General features: G+C 43.1%; 1 protein-coding gene across 2 annotated transcripts in view; it reads right to left on the reverse strand.

Moving 5' to 3' along the window:
- Window positions 1-13652, reverse strand: part of LOC144682920 (short transient receptor potential channel 6-like) — a 223598-nt gene that overhangs the window by 27259 nt on the left and 182687 nt on the right. For both annotated transcript variants that reach the window (XM_078545816.1, XM_078545815.1), the window contains exons 9-10: window positions 1505-1708; window positions 656-739 (exon numbers count right to left, since the gene is read on the reverse strand). In XM_078545816.1, coding sequence (XP_078401942.1) covers window positions 656-739; window positions 1505-1708 — 288 coding nt within the window. The remainder of the gene's footprint in view (window positions 1-655; window positions 740-1504; window positions 1709-13652) is intronic.

Here is a 13652-nt window from a genome sequence, read left to right on the forward strand (position 1 = left end):
TCCCCATCTCTGAAGTGCACATGCAATATTGCTAAGGTGCAAAATGAAAAAAACTCTGCTGTGATGGGCATGTAATGAAACAAATAATACATTCTCACCTGTGTTTCCCTATTTCCTCTCTTTAGCCGAAAATCTTTAACAGCCGGGAGCAAACATATGCTTTATCCAGCTGCCCCCTCCAACCCTTAAAGGCATGTTTCTGAAAACTCTGTCAGATACAGCATTTTATGGCCAGCAATGAGAACTGCATGAAGCAAGTGTATTTGTTATACAAGGGTCACAATACCATATTCAAATGGAATCAAGCCATAAGTGACTGATTACTGTGTGGTAATATATGATCACTATGTGAATATGGGGACCCCTTAAGGGAACAGAAGCCAAGAAGATTGGATCCAATGCAGTTTTTTTCCAGACTGACCTGTTACTACTCCCTTTCCTAACAGAGCAGCAAGGCATTCCTCTGAAATCCACCACAAGGTTGATGCTCTAGTAAATGCTAATATTGTTGTGGCCACCTTCTCCAATATTTAAATAACTTCCATCCCAGGATTTGATGCTGCTGGAATTTCTGGATTTAAGTATGTCTGTAAGGTTATAGACCTTAAGGTTTTAACACTCACAAGGGCACCCCTATTTACTGAAATTTACCTACCTGGTACCTTGTTGGTGGATTCCTGATGTTTTGTAAACTATGATCTTCAGTACTTCGTATACTCGAATGTTTGCTGTACCTGAGCTGAAGGGAAAAATTAAACAGATTGAAAATGGCAGAATATAGTTCTGAGGTTTCACTATTTCAGTTTGCTCAACAAATCTATTGTGGGCCCTGGAATACCCATCACGTGATAATTCAACCTGGATGAAGATGTCGGCTCTCCCAACATTTTCACCTGCCATTTTACAGGTTCTCCCACCTCTCAACCCATCTCCAGAGGCTGGTAAAATCCAGCCCTTTGTTTTTGCAAGGTCTCTGCCATGGTCATTCCTACAAATATTATCAAGGATAGACATATCTGTGAAAGGTAGGTTGGTGAGGCTGAGGTCAAGTGTTTTTTCCCTTACCACCTGACACAAGCCCAGTCTGGTGCCCTTATGGTAAAAACAATCTGGAGTGAAATGTTCCTCCTTAGCTTGTGATTAAATTCATGACATGTTCATTTCATTATGCAATTACACATTTCATCTTAATATATCATCTTTTGGCTGTTCCTGTTTCACTTTATGTTCAATATTTGGAACTGCTACATGGCCAGGATTTTATGGTCCCACTGCGACCTGTCTCCCCCCGATGGATGTGGCGAGCCTTTTAAATCTCCATTCAGTTCGGCAGGACTGCGATATCCTGCCGGGAGGGTGGGGTTGTAAAATCCTGCCCCATACTTATTTTTGTTTATTGTTTGACATGTGACTGATAGATTACCCATTTCACTTTTATTATGCTATATTCAAAAACTCTTCACAGTAAAAGATCTACTGGGTAAGTTAATTATTAAAACTTTACCTTTTCCATTTCTGCATTTTCCTGATACTGTCCTTTTCTGCATCTCAAAAGGCTGGTCAGTGATTTTTTAATTCTCATTAGGAGATAGAAGAAGGACTTTGGGCTGGGCACCAAGTTAAATGGCACTGCAAGTGTCCGTCCTTCTTCAAAATAGGAAATCCATAGTTTGGCTCTGGCAAACTTCCATTCCACATCAGCATCACTCTACAAAATAAGGAATACATGAGGTTTAAAATAAAGAAATAGAAAAACATTAACATCTAGCTGTGTGATGTGTTTGGATACATGTCTCATTGACAGTTTAAATGCAGAGACCTGAGTTAAGAAGTTTGCATTGAGCAATTAACATTTTTATAAAGTTACCAGCCTACAGAAATGGACTTTATTGTTGCTATTAAGTCATTTCCTATGTGCAAAGTTGGCAATAATGTAACATCCACAGTTACCATGACTGGAGTCTCAAAAGACACGCAAGACATATCAAAAGCAATATATGAATTTACTATTAGTTATAGTCATATAGTCAGAATAGCAAATCTCCTGCTGTGTTCCTTGGGCATGTCCTCTGGCCCTCTAATTTTGTGTACCTTCAATCTTCCTCACTTCTCTACCCAAAGGTAGGTCCAACTCACAGCGCCATGACCTCCACAACAGTTAGGACAAGGAGGCAGGTCCCAAATCCACCCCCAGCTAGAACAGGAATTGAATCCTTGCTGTTGGCACCAATAAGATACACAGCAGATGTCCAGCCAACTGCCCCTCCAAGAAGTCGGAGTTTGCTGTGGCCACATACATATTTACATGCATTTTGTAACCTGGAGCTATGGATAGTAATGATAGGGGCTGCAGTTTCTTTCCAAAACATGACAGACCATGAAGCTCTCCCACTCTTACCACTTGCCATTGGTGCATGTTGGAAGGATTTGCAAGTTAATACTCTACCTGTTTGGTCACGTTATGAACACACCTCCCTTGGCCATCAAGCCCTGGGGGTGGAACTTGAGCCCAAAGCTTCTGGCTCAGAGGCAGGGGCACCACCCACTGCACAACTAGACCTCCTGCATCTTTGATACTGTCCTTCTAATCTTTGTGTTCATTTATGATGCCTTCTCCTTATCTCTGTTTTTTTGCAACTTGTGATCCTACAACACCTCTATTGGCATCAAATTTCTGTCATCATCTTCATTCTCCTATCTCTGCTGATGTGGTTTGTCTAATCTCTATCCTTCTTCTCTTGACCTTTTGCTCAAAATGTCAGCTCTTCATAACATGTAAACCATTTGTTCCTTGAAGCCTTGACATCTGTTGGTCAAATGACTGAAATTACTGAATTTCTGAAGTACTGATGATAAAACTAGGGCATGACTATTACTGCAAAAATAAATCTATTTTATTTGGCCTTTAAGTCAAAGAAAAATAATCAAACATTTTTCCATCCCTGAGTGAGAGATAGAACACTGTAGTGGGGATCCATGAATAGTCAGCAAGAAAGAAAGACTCGCATTTATATTGCACTTTTCAAACTACCAGATTCCCAAAACACTTTGCAGCTAATTAAGTAGTTCTGAAGTGTAGTCACTGTTTTACTGTAGGAAACACTGCAATTTGCACACAGCAAGCTCCCACAAAGAGCAATGTGATAATGATCACATAATCTGTTTTTGTGATGTTGAGGGATAAAGGTTGACCAGGACATTGGGGACAACTCCCCTCCTCTTCTGCAAAATAGTGCCATGGGATCTTTTACATACACCTGAGAAAGCAGAGGAGGCCCCGGTTTAGCATCTTATCCAAAAGACAGCACAGCACTCCCTCAGTACTGCACTGAAGTATCAGCTCTGATTTCTTTGCTCAGGTCCTGGAATGGTATTCAAACCTGGAACCTTGTAATTAAGAGGCAAGAATGCTACCAACTGAGCTACAGTTGACACAATAGAAAAGGTCAGTCTGTGGCCAGGTACCTGGGGCGAATGCTGCTGTCCAGCAGCTCAGTTACCAGAGTTTCAACATAGCCAACAGTCTTCAGAGAAAAGGGGTCATATTTAGGAGAGGGGGAGAAAGCAGAATGGGCAAGAGCCTAGGAAGGAAGTTAGTTGGGGTAGGAATAAACAACACAATAAAGGCATTTTGGAAAACACAGAGGATGGCCTGCAACCCAGAAAAAAAGCCAAATTGGACAAAAAACAAAAGCATGTGGGCCCATTTCGGAGAATATAGGGTATTAGGTGATAGAGATGGTGACACATGGGAGATGGGAGCTTGAGAAAAGAAGAAGAGGATAGGCCAGTAATGAAGATGGAGGAGAGAATTATAGTATCTTGGAATAGTTAGAGCACAGAAAGAGGCCATTCAGCCCATCATATCCACATGAGAGGCTGGTATTTTTTTTCCATCCTGTTTAGTTCCTAATGTGGATTTTATACTTTTCGTTTGGGTGTCCCTGTCCTGTAGTGTGACCCTTACAAAGTCGCTGAATAACGTGATATCTTTGCGTTGAATCCACTCACCCATGTTTAATATATAATAGATATTGGACTGATTTCAATGTGTTATTCTTAGTTTGGAGATCAGAGAACAGTTATTAGCTGTTCAAGCTTTACAAGTGAGCGCATAGAAAGTTACCTGGGGAAGTAGCACGGATACTGGCCGGTACAGGTGCTGCCCTATCAGATGGAGCATATAACATTTGAAAAAGCCGGTTTCGCACAACCGTCTAAGACAAATTTCTACCTCATGATATTTTTGAACAGTTTATTGTGCTGTGACCTGTGCTGAGTATCTATCTAAATAACTTCAACCTGTGTCAAATTAACTAATTTCAAATGGAATAGCAGTAAGGGTGCTAAAGGATGCTTCAGTGTCCAAAGTTAGGAAGGGAGAATCAGATGGTGGTCCTCCTCTTGCTTCCCCCAGCCTTGCTGGATTTGCATCTGTGCAGACAGTCTTCAGTTGTAGCTGTTACACCTCTCCATGTCAGGACCCACACATTGATACAGGCCTTTAAATGAGTTCCCCAAAGATAAGTCATTGACCATGGAATTGTACCTACCGAGGAGGTAGTACTTTTGGGAGTGGAAGCAAAGGGAAAAATATCAAGTAAAAATATATTTTTCATAGTAATCCCTGGTAATTATCTGCTAAGCTGTTCTCAATAAACATGCAATACTAATTTAAAAATAATTAATTTAGCAAGGTGCATATTTCCATACGCCAGTGATATATGGAATGCGCCATTGGTTGCTGCCATTGCAAAAAAAAGAGCTGGAAAGTGGGTAAACCCACTACCAAAGTAAAAGATTATAAAATTGATTAAGTTAACGACAACAACTAGTTCTGCACAACTAACCTAACCTTTATAAACTCACTGCTGTTACTTTTTTATATGTAAAAAAAATTGTACTCCAATCCCAACCGAGTCTAAATGAAAAATATCTGCTTTGTGTTCTTGGTCTCAGTTTCCTTCCTATCTTTCTTCAGAACAGGCTGCCTTACACTCTGTGAAGCTTCAGTGAATGAGGCTTTTTTTCATTTTGCTGCAAAAGTCAGCCGATTACTCACTGAAAAAAACAAACAAATCAAGTGAGAGATGTTTTTGATAATTAAACAGTAAGTAATCAGCTTCAGTCAATTGTGCTGCAAAGCTTTTTAAAATCAATGCAAGGTCCTGTTTACCTACAAATATTTTGTAGATGAAAGGATATGGTAATTAGGGAACACTGCTACATTTGTAGGGTATACAAATGCATGTATATATTTTCTATGATGTTTCCGAGACACAAACACAACAGTAGTGCTCTTTATTGATGGAACTCAGACTACCAAATCCCATTTCTATTCACAGGTCTTGATTCTGCAGTCTCTGTCCATATAAAATGTCACATTTAGTTGCTATTGCCTTCTAATCAATAGAAATCACCGATTTGGAGCCAAATGGTTGCAGACAAATATATTAACACTGAGAACTGTATTGTTCACTTGTACTTTACTCCTGCTACTTCACTATATTGATTTGCATTGGTACCGGTAATTGTTTTGTGGGACATAAAGAGGTTTCTTGTCGGCACAATGCACCATGCTGGGTTCTTTTTTGTGGGGAAATAAAAATAATATCCCTAAGTTAACTTATTCTCAGCAGAGGTAGAGTTGGAGTCCTATAGCGGGCCTCAACACTCCTGAATTAGGGAGAAGAATATTAGTCAGTGTTCCTTCAGCAGTTTATTATCTAGTGACGCCTACTAGAAAGTATGTTTCATACATACCAACCTGAACTACAAGCAAAAATTGGTCAACAACTTCACAACAGCAACTCACCAAGGCTCCCTTGACAGCACCTTCCAAACCCACGGCCTCTACCACCTAGAAGGACAAAGGCAGCAGATGCATGGGAACACCACCACCTGCAAGCTCCTCTCCAAGCAACACACCATCCTGACTTAGAATTATATCACCGTTCCCTCACTGTCACTGAGTCAAAATCCTGAAACTCCCTTCCTAACAGCACCGTGGGTGTACCTACATTATATGGACCTCAGCGGTTCAAGGCAGCGGTGCACTACCACCTTTTCAAGGGCAATTAGGAATCAGCAACACAAATGCTGGCCTAGCCAAGGATGCACACATTCCATGAAAGAATGAAAAGAACCCCACAAAAAATTGCTAACGTTAAAATCAACTCAAATAATAGCCTCATGATATATGGAGACAAGGGGTTGCACTGAAAGCTGAATGGCTGGGGCAGGGAATAATTTAAGTTGCAGCTGAGTCAGGCCTGAATTTTCGCTCCCAAGTTGGGAGTGTAGAGTTGGGACAATTCCAGAAAAAGTGCCCCAGAACTTCGGATTTTCAATCTGGGGCGGGGAAGGTAGGTGAAAATGGAAGTCATGGCAGGTGACTCCTGAAACAATGTGGAGGCTGCTGGGTGTGGAGGCCAGCTGGGCAGAAGGACTGCCTTGGTGCTCTGGCACTTTGTCCAAGATTTGAAAAAAAGCAATAAAATGAAAAACAGCCCTCACACCTCAAACACTCCCCATGCCGCATCCATGCTAACCCATGCCAACCTATGCTCCTCTACCCACCTCCCATGGCTCCTCATACCCTCCATGCCAACCTATGCCCCTCTACCCACCACCATGGCCCTTTACAGCTCATTTACTAACTTAGTGCCAACTCAGTGCCAGCCCCTGTCCCCAAAACCCTTTGCCCCAAACTCTCCATGCCAACTCACTCAGTATCCATCATGGGCAGACCTCAGGACCCATGCTGAGATTAAATAAAATAAAGTTCTAAGTCTCATTCATAAAAACACATTCACTATATTTACATTTCTTCAATTAAATAATCCTTATGAAAACAAACATTTAATTAAAGTGCCTAATCCCTTATAAAAGCAAACATTGGAATTCATTGTCCCACTTCAAAGAGTGCATAACCACCTGGAGCTGTCGATCAAACTGAAATGGCAGGTGCCTACTGTGATAATGGAAGGTTGTGAAATCAGCCATGCAGCACTAATCCATTAAGTGGCTTATGGTGACAGACAGCGTGAAATAGTAAACAATGCATTTTTGACCCTCCCACACAGAATTTCTTTCAAAGATTTAAATGGAAGGAGTTTTCAATGCTTTGACAACTTGACTATTGCTATTGGCGTTGCTTCTAACATTTCATATTGACATTTTTGACAGTTGTTTTTGATAATTGTTTTTAACAATTGATTTTAACAACTCTCTTGACAGTTCCAATGAGTTTATGCACTTTTCCCACACATTCACGTGCGCTTTTAACAATCCTGAAGGACACCTAATCTCTTCCAAAGGGCAACTTACATCCCCCAAAGGTGTCTCAAGAACATATCCAAAGGGGTATGCTATATTTCCAAAAGGGTACCCCACCTCTCCAAAGGACCCTGCAAAATTGATATCTGCTTTGACCAGGTTTTCCACTCCTGGTTAATGAAACTCAGACATGAACAGCAGCTGCTGATTTATATGGGCAGCTGCCTCTGTGAAACACACTTGTGCAAATCCTGACCCAGCCCCATTGCCACCCCCATGAAAATGGTAGGTGCTGTGTTTAGGGCCGGACATCAGGATTTCGACCTCTTCAGCCATTTTCACAATGATGCTCTTTATCATTGCGAAAATCCAGGCCTCCTGACATACACAAAGGAGTAGCTTGCCACAATGGCAGAAGTAGAAAATACTAAAAGGGGCATGAGTGCTTAAGGGGTGGCATTTATTTTCTTGGGGTAAGGGGGGAGGTAGATCTGGGAGCACTTTCCCTCACGAAGTTATGATTTTTGAATATTTAATTTGTATATTTACCAGCTTATTAGAGCTGACTTTAATCCTGCTTTTCAAGCCAAAAATCATTTTTCTGGTATTGTTACAGGTACTTTATATTTTAAAAATCATTTTATGGATCTTAATAGAACTTCATAGTGTGACATCAAAATAAAATGGTTTAATGCCCTACATTAAAGATAGCACACAGAGGAGTTTAAAGAAAAATCTATTAAAATTTCATCCACTATTACTGTAGACAGTAGTCTGGACTATATTGTTATTTTGACCCATCAAAATATTATTTTCTTGCACTATACCTAACACAATTATTAAAAAACTATAGCGCTTAGAAGTTTCCAGGAACTAACACTGCGAGCTGAATTTTATGCTCTTCCAATAATTGGTTGACTACAGCCTGCAGGTGGCTATTATATTTTTACAGATTATTAATGCCACTCAAGTGGTGTGGACTCTTCCCTGTTACTCCAACCATATATGCAAAACTTAGTTGAAAACCACTAAAACTGCAGTTTGCACACAAACAAGGCAAATGTCTGCTGCACCTACAAGAGTGCCCTCAAGATCATGATGAAGCAGACCTGGACAAAGTTGACTGACAGGGTCAGTGCCAACAGCACCATCCCCAAAATCTGGTTTAATGTAGGATGAGCTTCAATGGCCTCACAAGAGCACCAGCAGTGAGTAGAGATTTTCACCTTCCCATCTCTCCCAATACTGACAATGCCCTTTTCATCTCGTCATTCAGCACTCTCAACAGTTCCCTCCCCTCCATCACATCCTTCAGCACAAAAAAACACAGGGGTCACTGCAGCGCCTCGCTTTCTCATTACAAAACACCTTCTTTGCTCCAGTTGTACAACACTGGGCAGATGTATAAATATGGTGCCAATCTGGTGAAGCTACAACATATGACTACATGCATGTTAAAGAGTGACAGCAGCATGCAATAGGCAGAGCTAAGAGATCACACAAACAATGGGTCAGATCAAAGCTCTACAGGCCTGAAACATCCAGTTGTAAATGGTGAGACCTAATTAAGCAATTAACCTGAGGAGGAGGATTCAAAAACATCCCCATCCTCAATGATGAAGGAGCCCAATATGTCAGTGCAAAGGACATGCCTGAAACATTTGCAGCCATCTGCAGCCAGAAGTGACAAGTGGATGATTCATGTCTGCTTCCTCCTCAGGTCCCCAGCATCACAGGTGGCCGTTTTCAGCCAATTAAATTCACTCCACGTGATATCAAGAAAAGACTGTAGACTCTGAATATAGCAAAGGCTATGGGCCCTGACAGCATTCTGGCAAGAGTACTGAAGACTTGTGCTCCAGAACTAGCCATGCCCCTCGCCAAGTTCTAGTATAGCTAACAATACTGGCAACAAACCAACAATGTGGAAAATTGTCCTGTCATATCCTGTCCACAAAAAACAGGAAAAGTTCAATCTAGCCAATTACAGCACCAGTCTGCTCTTGTCAGGAGCAAAGTGATGGAAGGTGTCATTGACTGTACTTCCTTGATGTCCTACAGGTGATCCTCACGAGAGCTGTGCAAGGTTATGTGCTTACCGATGGTTTGGGTTCCACCAGGATCACTCAGCTCCTGGCCTCACTAAAACCTTGGTCCAAATTATTATAATGACCTCATAGTAAAGGATCCCCTTGGTAAGAATGATCATAACATGATAGAATTTCACATTCAGTTTGAAGGTGAGAAATCTGGGTCTGAAACTAGTGCCTCAAACCTAAGTAAAGGCAATGACAAGGGTATGAAGACAGAGTTCACTAAACTTGGTTTACTTGGAAATAGGTTGAAAGGTAAGAGAGTAGAGAAGCAGTGGCAGATTTAAAGGAGATATTTCATAACTCTCAACGAAAATATATTCCATTGTGAAAGAAAGACTCTATGAGAAGGATAAACCATCCATGGCTAACTAAGGAAATTAAGGGCGGTTCAAATTAAAAGAAAAGATGTACAATGCTGCAAAGATTAGTGTTAGGCCAGAAGATTGGGAAAAGTTTAGAAACCAGCAAAGGATGACTAAAAAAAATTATAAAGAGGTAGAAGCTGGACTAAGAGAGAAAATTAATAAGAAATATAAAACCAGACAGTAAAAGTTTTCACAAGTATATAAAAAGGAAAAGAGTAGTGACAGTGAGTGTTGAACCCTTAAATGGTGAAACTGGGGAATTAATAACAGGAAGCAAGGAAACTGCAGAGACTTTGAACAAGCATTTTGTATCTGTTTTCACAGTAGAAGACATAAACAGCATCTCAAGAACAATTTGAAAAAAACCAATCATGATCACTAAAGAAAAGGTACTAGGAAAACTAATGGGACTAAAGGCTGATAAGCCCCCTGGACCTGATGGCCTACATCCTAGGGTCTTAAAGGGAGTGACTGCAGAGATAGTGAATGCATTGGTTGTAATCTTTCAAAATTCCATTGATTCTGGAAAGGTGCCAGCGGACTGGGAAACTGCAAATGTAACACAATTGTTCAAGAAAGGAGGGAGACAGAAAGCAGGGGACTGTAAGCCAGTTAGTCTAACCTCTGTCATTGGGAAAATACTAAAATCCATTATAAAGGACATTTAGAAAATCATAATGCAATCAGGCAGTCAACATAGTTTTGTGAAAGGGAAATACTGTTTCATAAATTTATTAGAGTTCTTTGAGAATGTAAAAAGCAGGGTGGATAAAGGGGAACCAGTAGATGTAGTGTATTTGGATTTCCAAAAGGCATTCAATAAGAGGCCACATAAAAGGTTACTGCACAAGAGCACATGGTTTTGGGGGTGATGTATTAGTATGGATAGAGGACTTGCTAACTAACAGGAAACAGAGAAGACGGAATTTTCCATTACCATTTGCAGCAGGCGTGTTTGGTGGCATGAGTGGAAAATATTGTGAGATGGCCCCTGTTACTTTTCCCAGTGATGTGAATGCAGGATGTGATTAACCCCTGCCCCAGCAGACTGCGTTTCCTGTCGTCTAACACCGGGGACTTAATTTTACTGCATTTGCATCTCATTATTGTGCCCACATGCCGGGATCAGCCCCCACATCAAATTTAATTCCCAAGTTGGCATGATTTCAGAATGGCACGATTTATGACTGCCTTTAAAAGGCGTGCATCTGGCAAGCTGCATTTCAAGGGAAACTCTGAGGAGAGTGCACATAGTCTTGTGTAGCACTCACAAGGGTTGCTGTAGGACATGTAGAGGAGCTGTGCGTTTGCTGGGCAGGGGGGGCGGTGGGCACAGGCAAGTCACTTTTTCCCAGCTGGCTTTCAGTGTGGTATGAGGGCAAGGGCTCCAGTGCGGGTGGGGCCGGGGCAGGGGCAGGGCAAAGCAGCACAGGCTGATGGAAGTTCACCAGCACATTCCAGGGGTGGGTGAGGGTGAGGGAAGTGGCCATGCACTTGGAAAAGCTTGCCAAAAGTGAGCATTCTTCTGCAGCTGAGACCGTTCATCAGCAGCTCCATTGACATGCTTGTAGTTGGCCCGCTCAAGCAATGCAAAAACATGAAAGTGCCACCAAATGCTCCAGAACTTTTCACCCCTCAGGTATAGATTGCAAATTAATATGAGTTTTAGGGGACTGGGGAACAATTGGATTAGTGGGAAAGTTATAGAATCCTCTGGCAAAAGGTAGGCATGGAGCAATCACTGATGGAGGTGCTCAGAGTCCTTTGCAATGTACTTATTCAGGTTCGATCCCGTAAACCTCATGGTCCAAGCTAACAGCGCAGCCTTGCAGTGCAGATTAGGATAATGCATGTGCCTGAGCTGAGAGCACAGCATATAGTTGAGTGGCCAAAGCTGCCACCAATTGGTCAAGTGGAGTGGGGGGGAGGTGGGTGGGGTTTTGGACAGCCATGAAATGCACCAAACACTGGCCATCCCAGTGGTGGCACTCTCCGGAATGTGTGAAGGGGACTTGAGATGCAGCTGGAGCTGGAGACTTAACCAAGAGAGGTCTTTAGGGGACATATGCTAACCCTCAAGTTTCTCTCTTTGATACTGCAGGATGAGAACATCAAGATCATGGTGCCTGGTGATCTAGCTGTATGCTTAAGTATCAGAGAAGAAGGAGAAGGTTGTGACAGAGGCCCCTGGCTCAGCAAAGGGAGGAGCAGCACTCGCAAGGTGAAGGGGCAGCAGGGCCTCCTCCCAACACAGTTAAAGATCCACAGCAAGCCATCACCTATAGGTGCTTCACTAAACCCAGGGTCTATAGACACCATTCCTGCAGGTGAGCGAGAACCAGTGTGGCTGAAGGCTGTGCATGACTCAGCTTCTGCAGGATTTGGCACCAAGGAGACGCATAGGGTATCCACTTCTAGTGGCTGTGAAAATGACCACGGCACTCAATTTTTATGCCAATGGCTCCTTCCAGGGCTCCACAGGTGACCTGTCCAGGATCTCACAAGCCTCCACCCGCAGTGCATCTAAGGAGTCAGAGACGCCATCTTCACGAAGGCACAGAACCTTGAGCATTTCCACCGGGATCAGGCAAGCCAGGAAGCAAGAGCACTGGAATTTGCGGAGATCTCTGGTTTTCCACAGGTGCAGGGTGCCATTGACTGCACTCATGTGGTGCTTAGATCTCCATGGCAACAAGAAGTCCAGTACGTCAACTGGAAGGGCTTCCACTTGCTGAATGTTCAGCTGGTCTGCGACCATAATAAATGCATTATGCAGGACTGTGCACGATACACCAGAAGCGTCCATGGCTCCTACGTCCTCAGCAGGTCACAGATCTCTGACATTTTCCAGGGTCCATAGAGGCTGCAGGGTTGGCTCCTCAGGGACAAGGGCTACCCACTGATGACATAGCTGATGACATCTGTGCAGCGGCCTCAGACTGCAGCAGAGTGACGCTATAATGAGGCTCATGCCGCGACCCAGAATTTGGTGGAGCTAATGATTGGCATCTTGAAAATGAGGTTTCCGTGCCTCAACAGACTTGGTGGAGAACTCCGGTGCAGCCCCTAGTGGGAGTCACGTATCATCGTGGCTTGCTGCGCGCTACACAACCTGGCGCTGCAACAGGGGGAGGACCTGGCTGAGTAGTAGATGCGGAGGATGTCGAAGGAGATGAGGGTGATGAAGTCCTGGAAGGCGAGGATGCTGGCAATAAGGGCATCGCACTGGACAGATGAGGCAGGTGTGCTCGTGAGGCCCTAATAGCCGCAAGCTTCGTGGAGGGTGATGGAGACCTGCAGTGAGGACTCTCCTGACATCCTCACATTGCATCTGTGAACATCTGACACTGATCTGGCTGAGGGCAGCTCGCTTGCACTCTGAACAGGGTCATACCATGGAGATGCAGCAGGGTACTTCAACAGCACCTGACCCTTTGGCATCCTTCATCACTTGATCCCCTCAGGACCACATTGTCGCTGGACACATATGCTGAAGATGGGGGCCAGCTCCACCTCAAAGGTGCTGAGAGCACACAAAGAAAATCACGGAACTCTGACTCCTGCCTGCCTGACTCCACAACATTCTGGCAGCAATGACAAGCCACATCAAGGTGCAGGCATCGCTGATGTGTGGAGTGACTGTGAAGCTGGACAATCACTTTGCTCTGAAGGTTACACACTTCACAGGGAAGAGGCCCTGGACTGAGACACTTGCCTTCATCGTGTGCAGGAACCAAGGTTTCACATCTGAGTGACACAAACACTGCTCATCAGAACAAGGAGCCTTAGACAAGTAGACAATCTTGGGAGTTTATTTACATTACTGAACATTATGTACAAGTGATTAACACCTGTGTCCACATGGCGCAACTACATCTTCTTAACCTTCCTGACCCTGCCACTATGTCTTGGT

This window comes from Cetorhinus maximus, chromosome 7 (genome assembly GCF_964194155.1).
Source record: "Cetorhinus maximus chromosome 7, sCetMax3.hap1.1, whole genome shotgun sequence".
Classification (NCBI taxonomy): domain Eukaryota; kingdom Metazoa; phylum Chordata; class Chondrichthyes; order Lamniformes; family Cetorhinidae; genus Cetorhinus; species Cetorhinus maximus.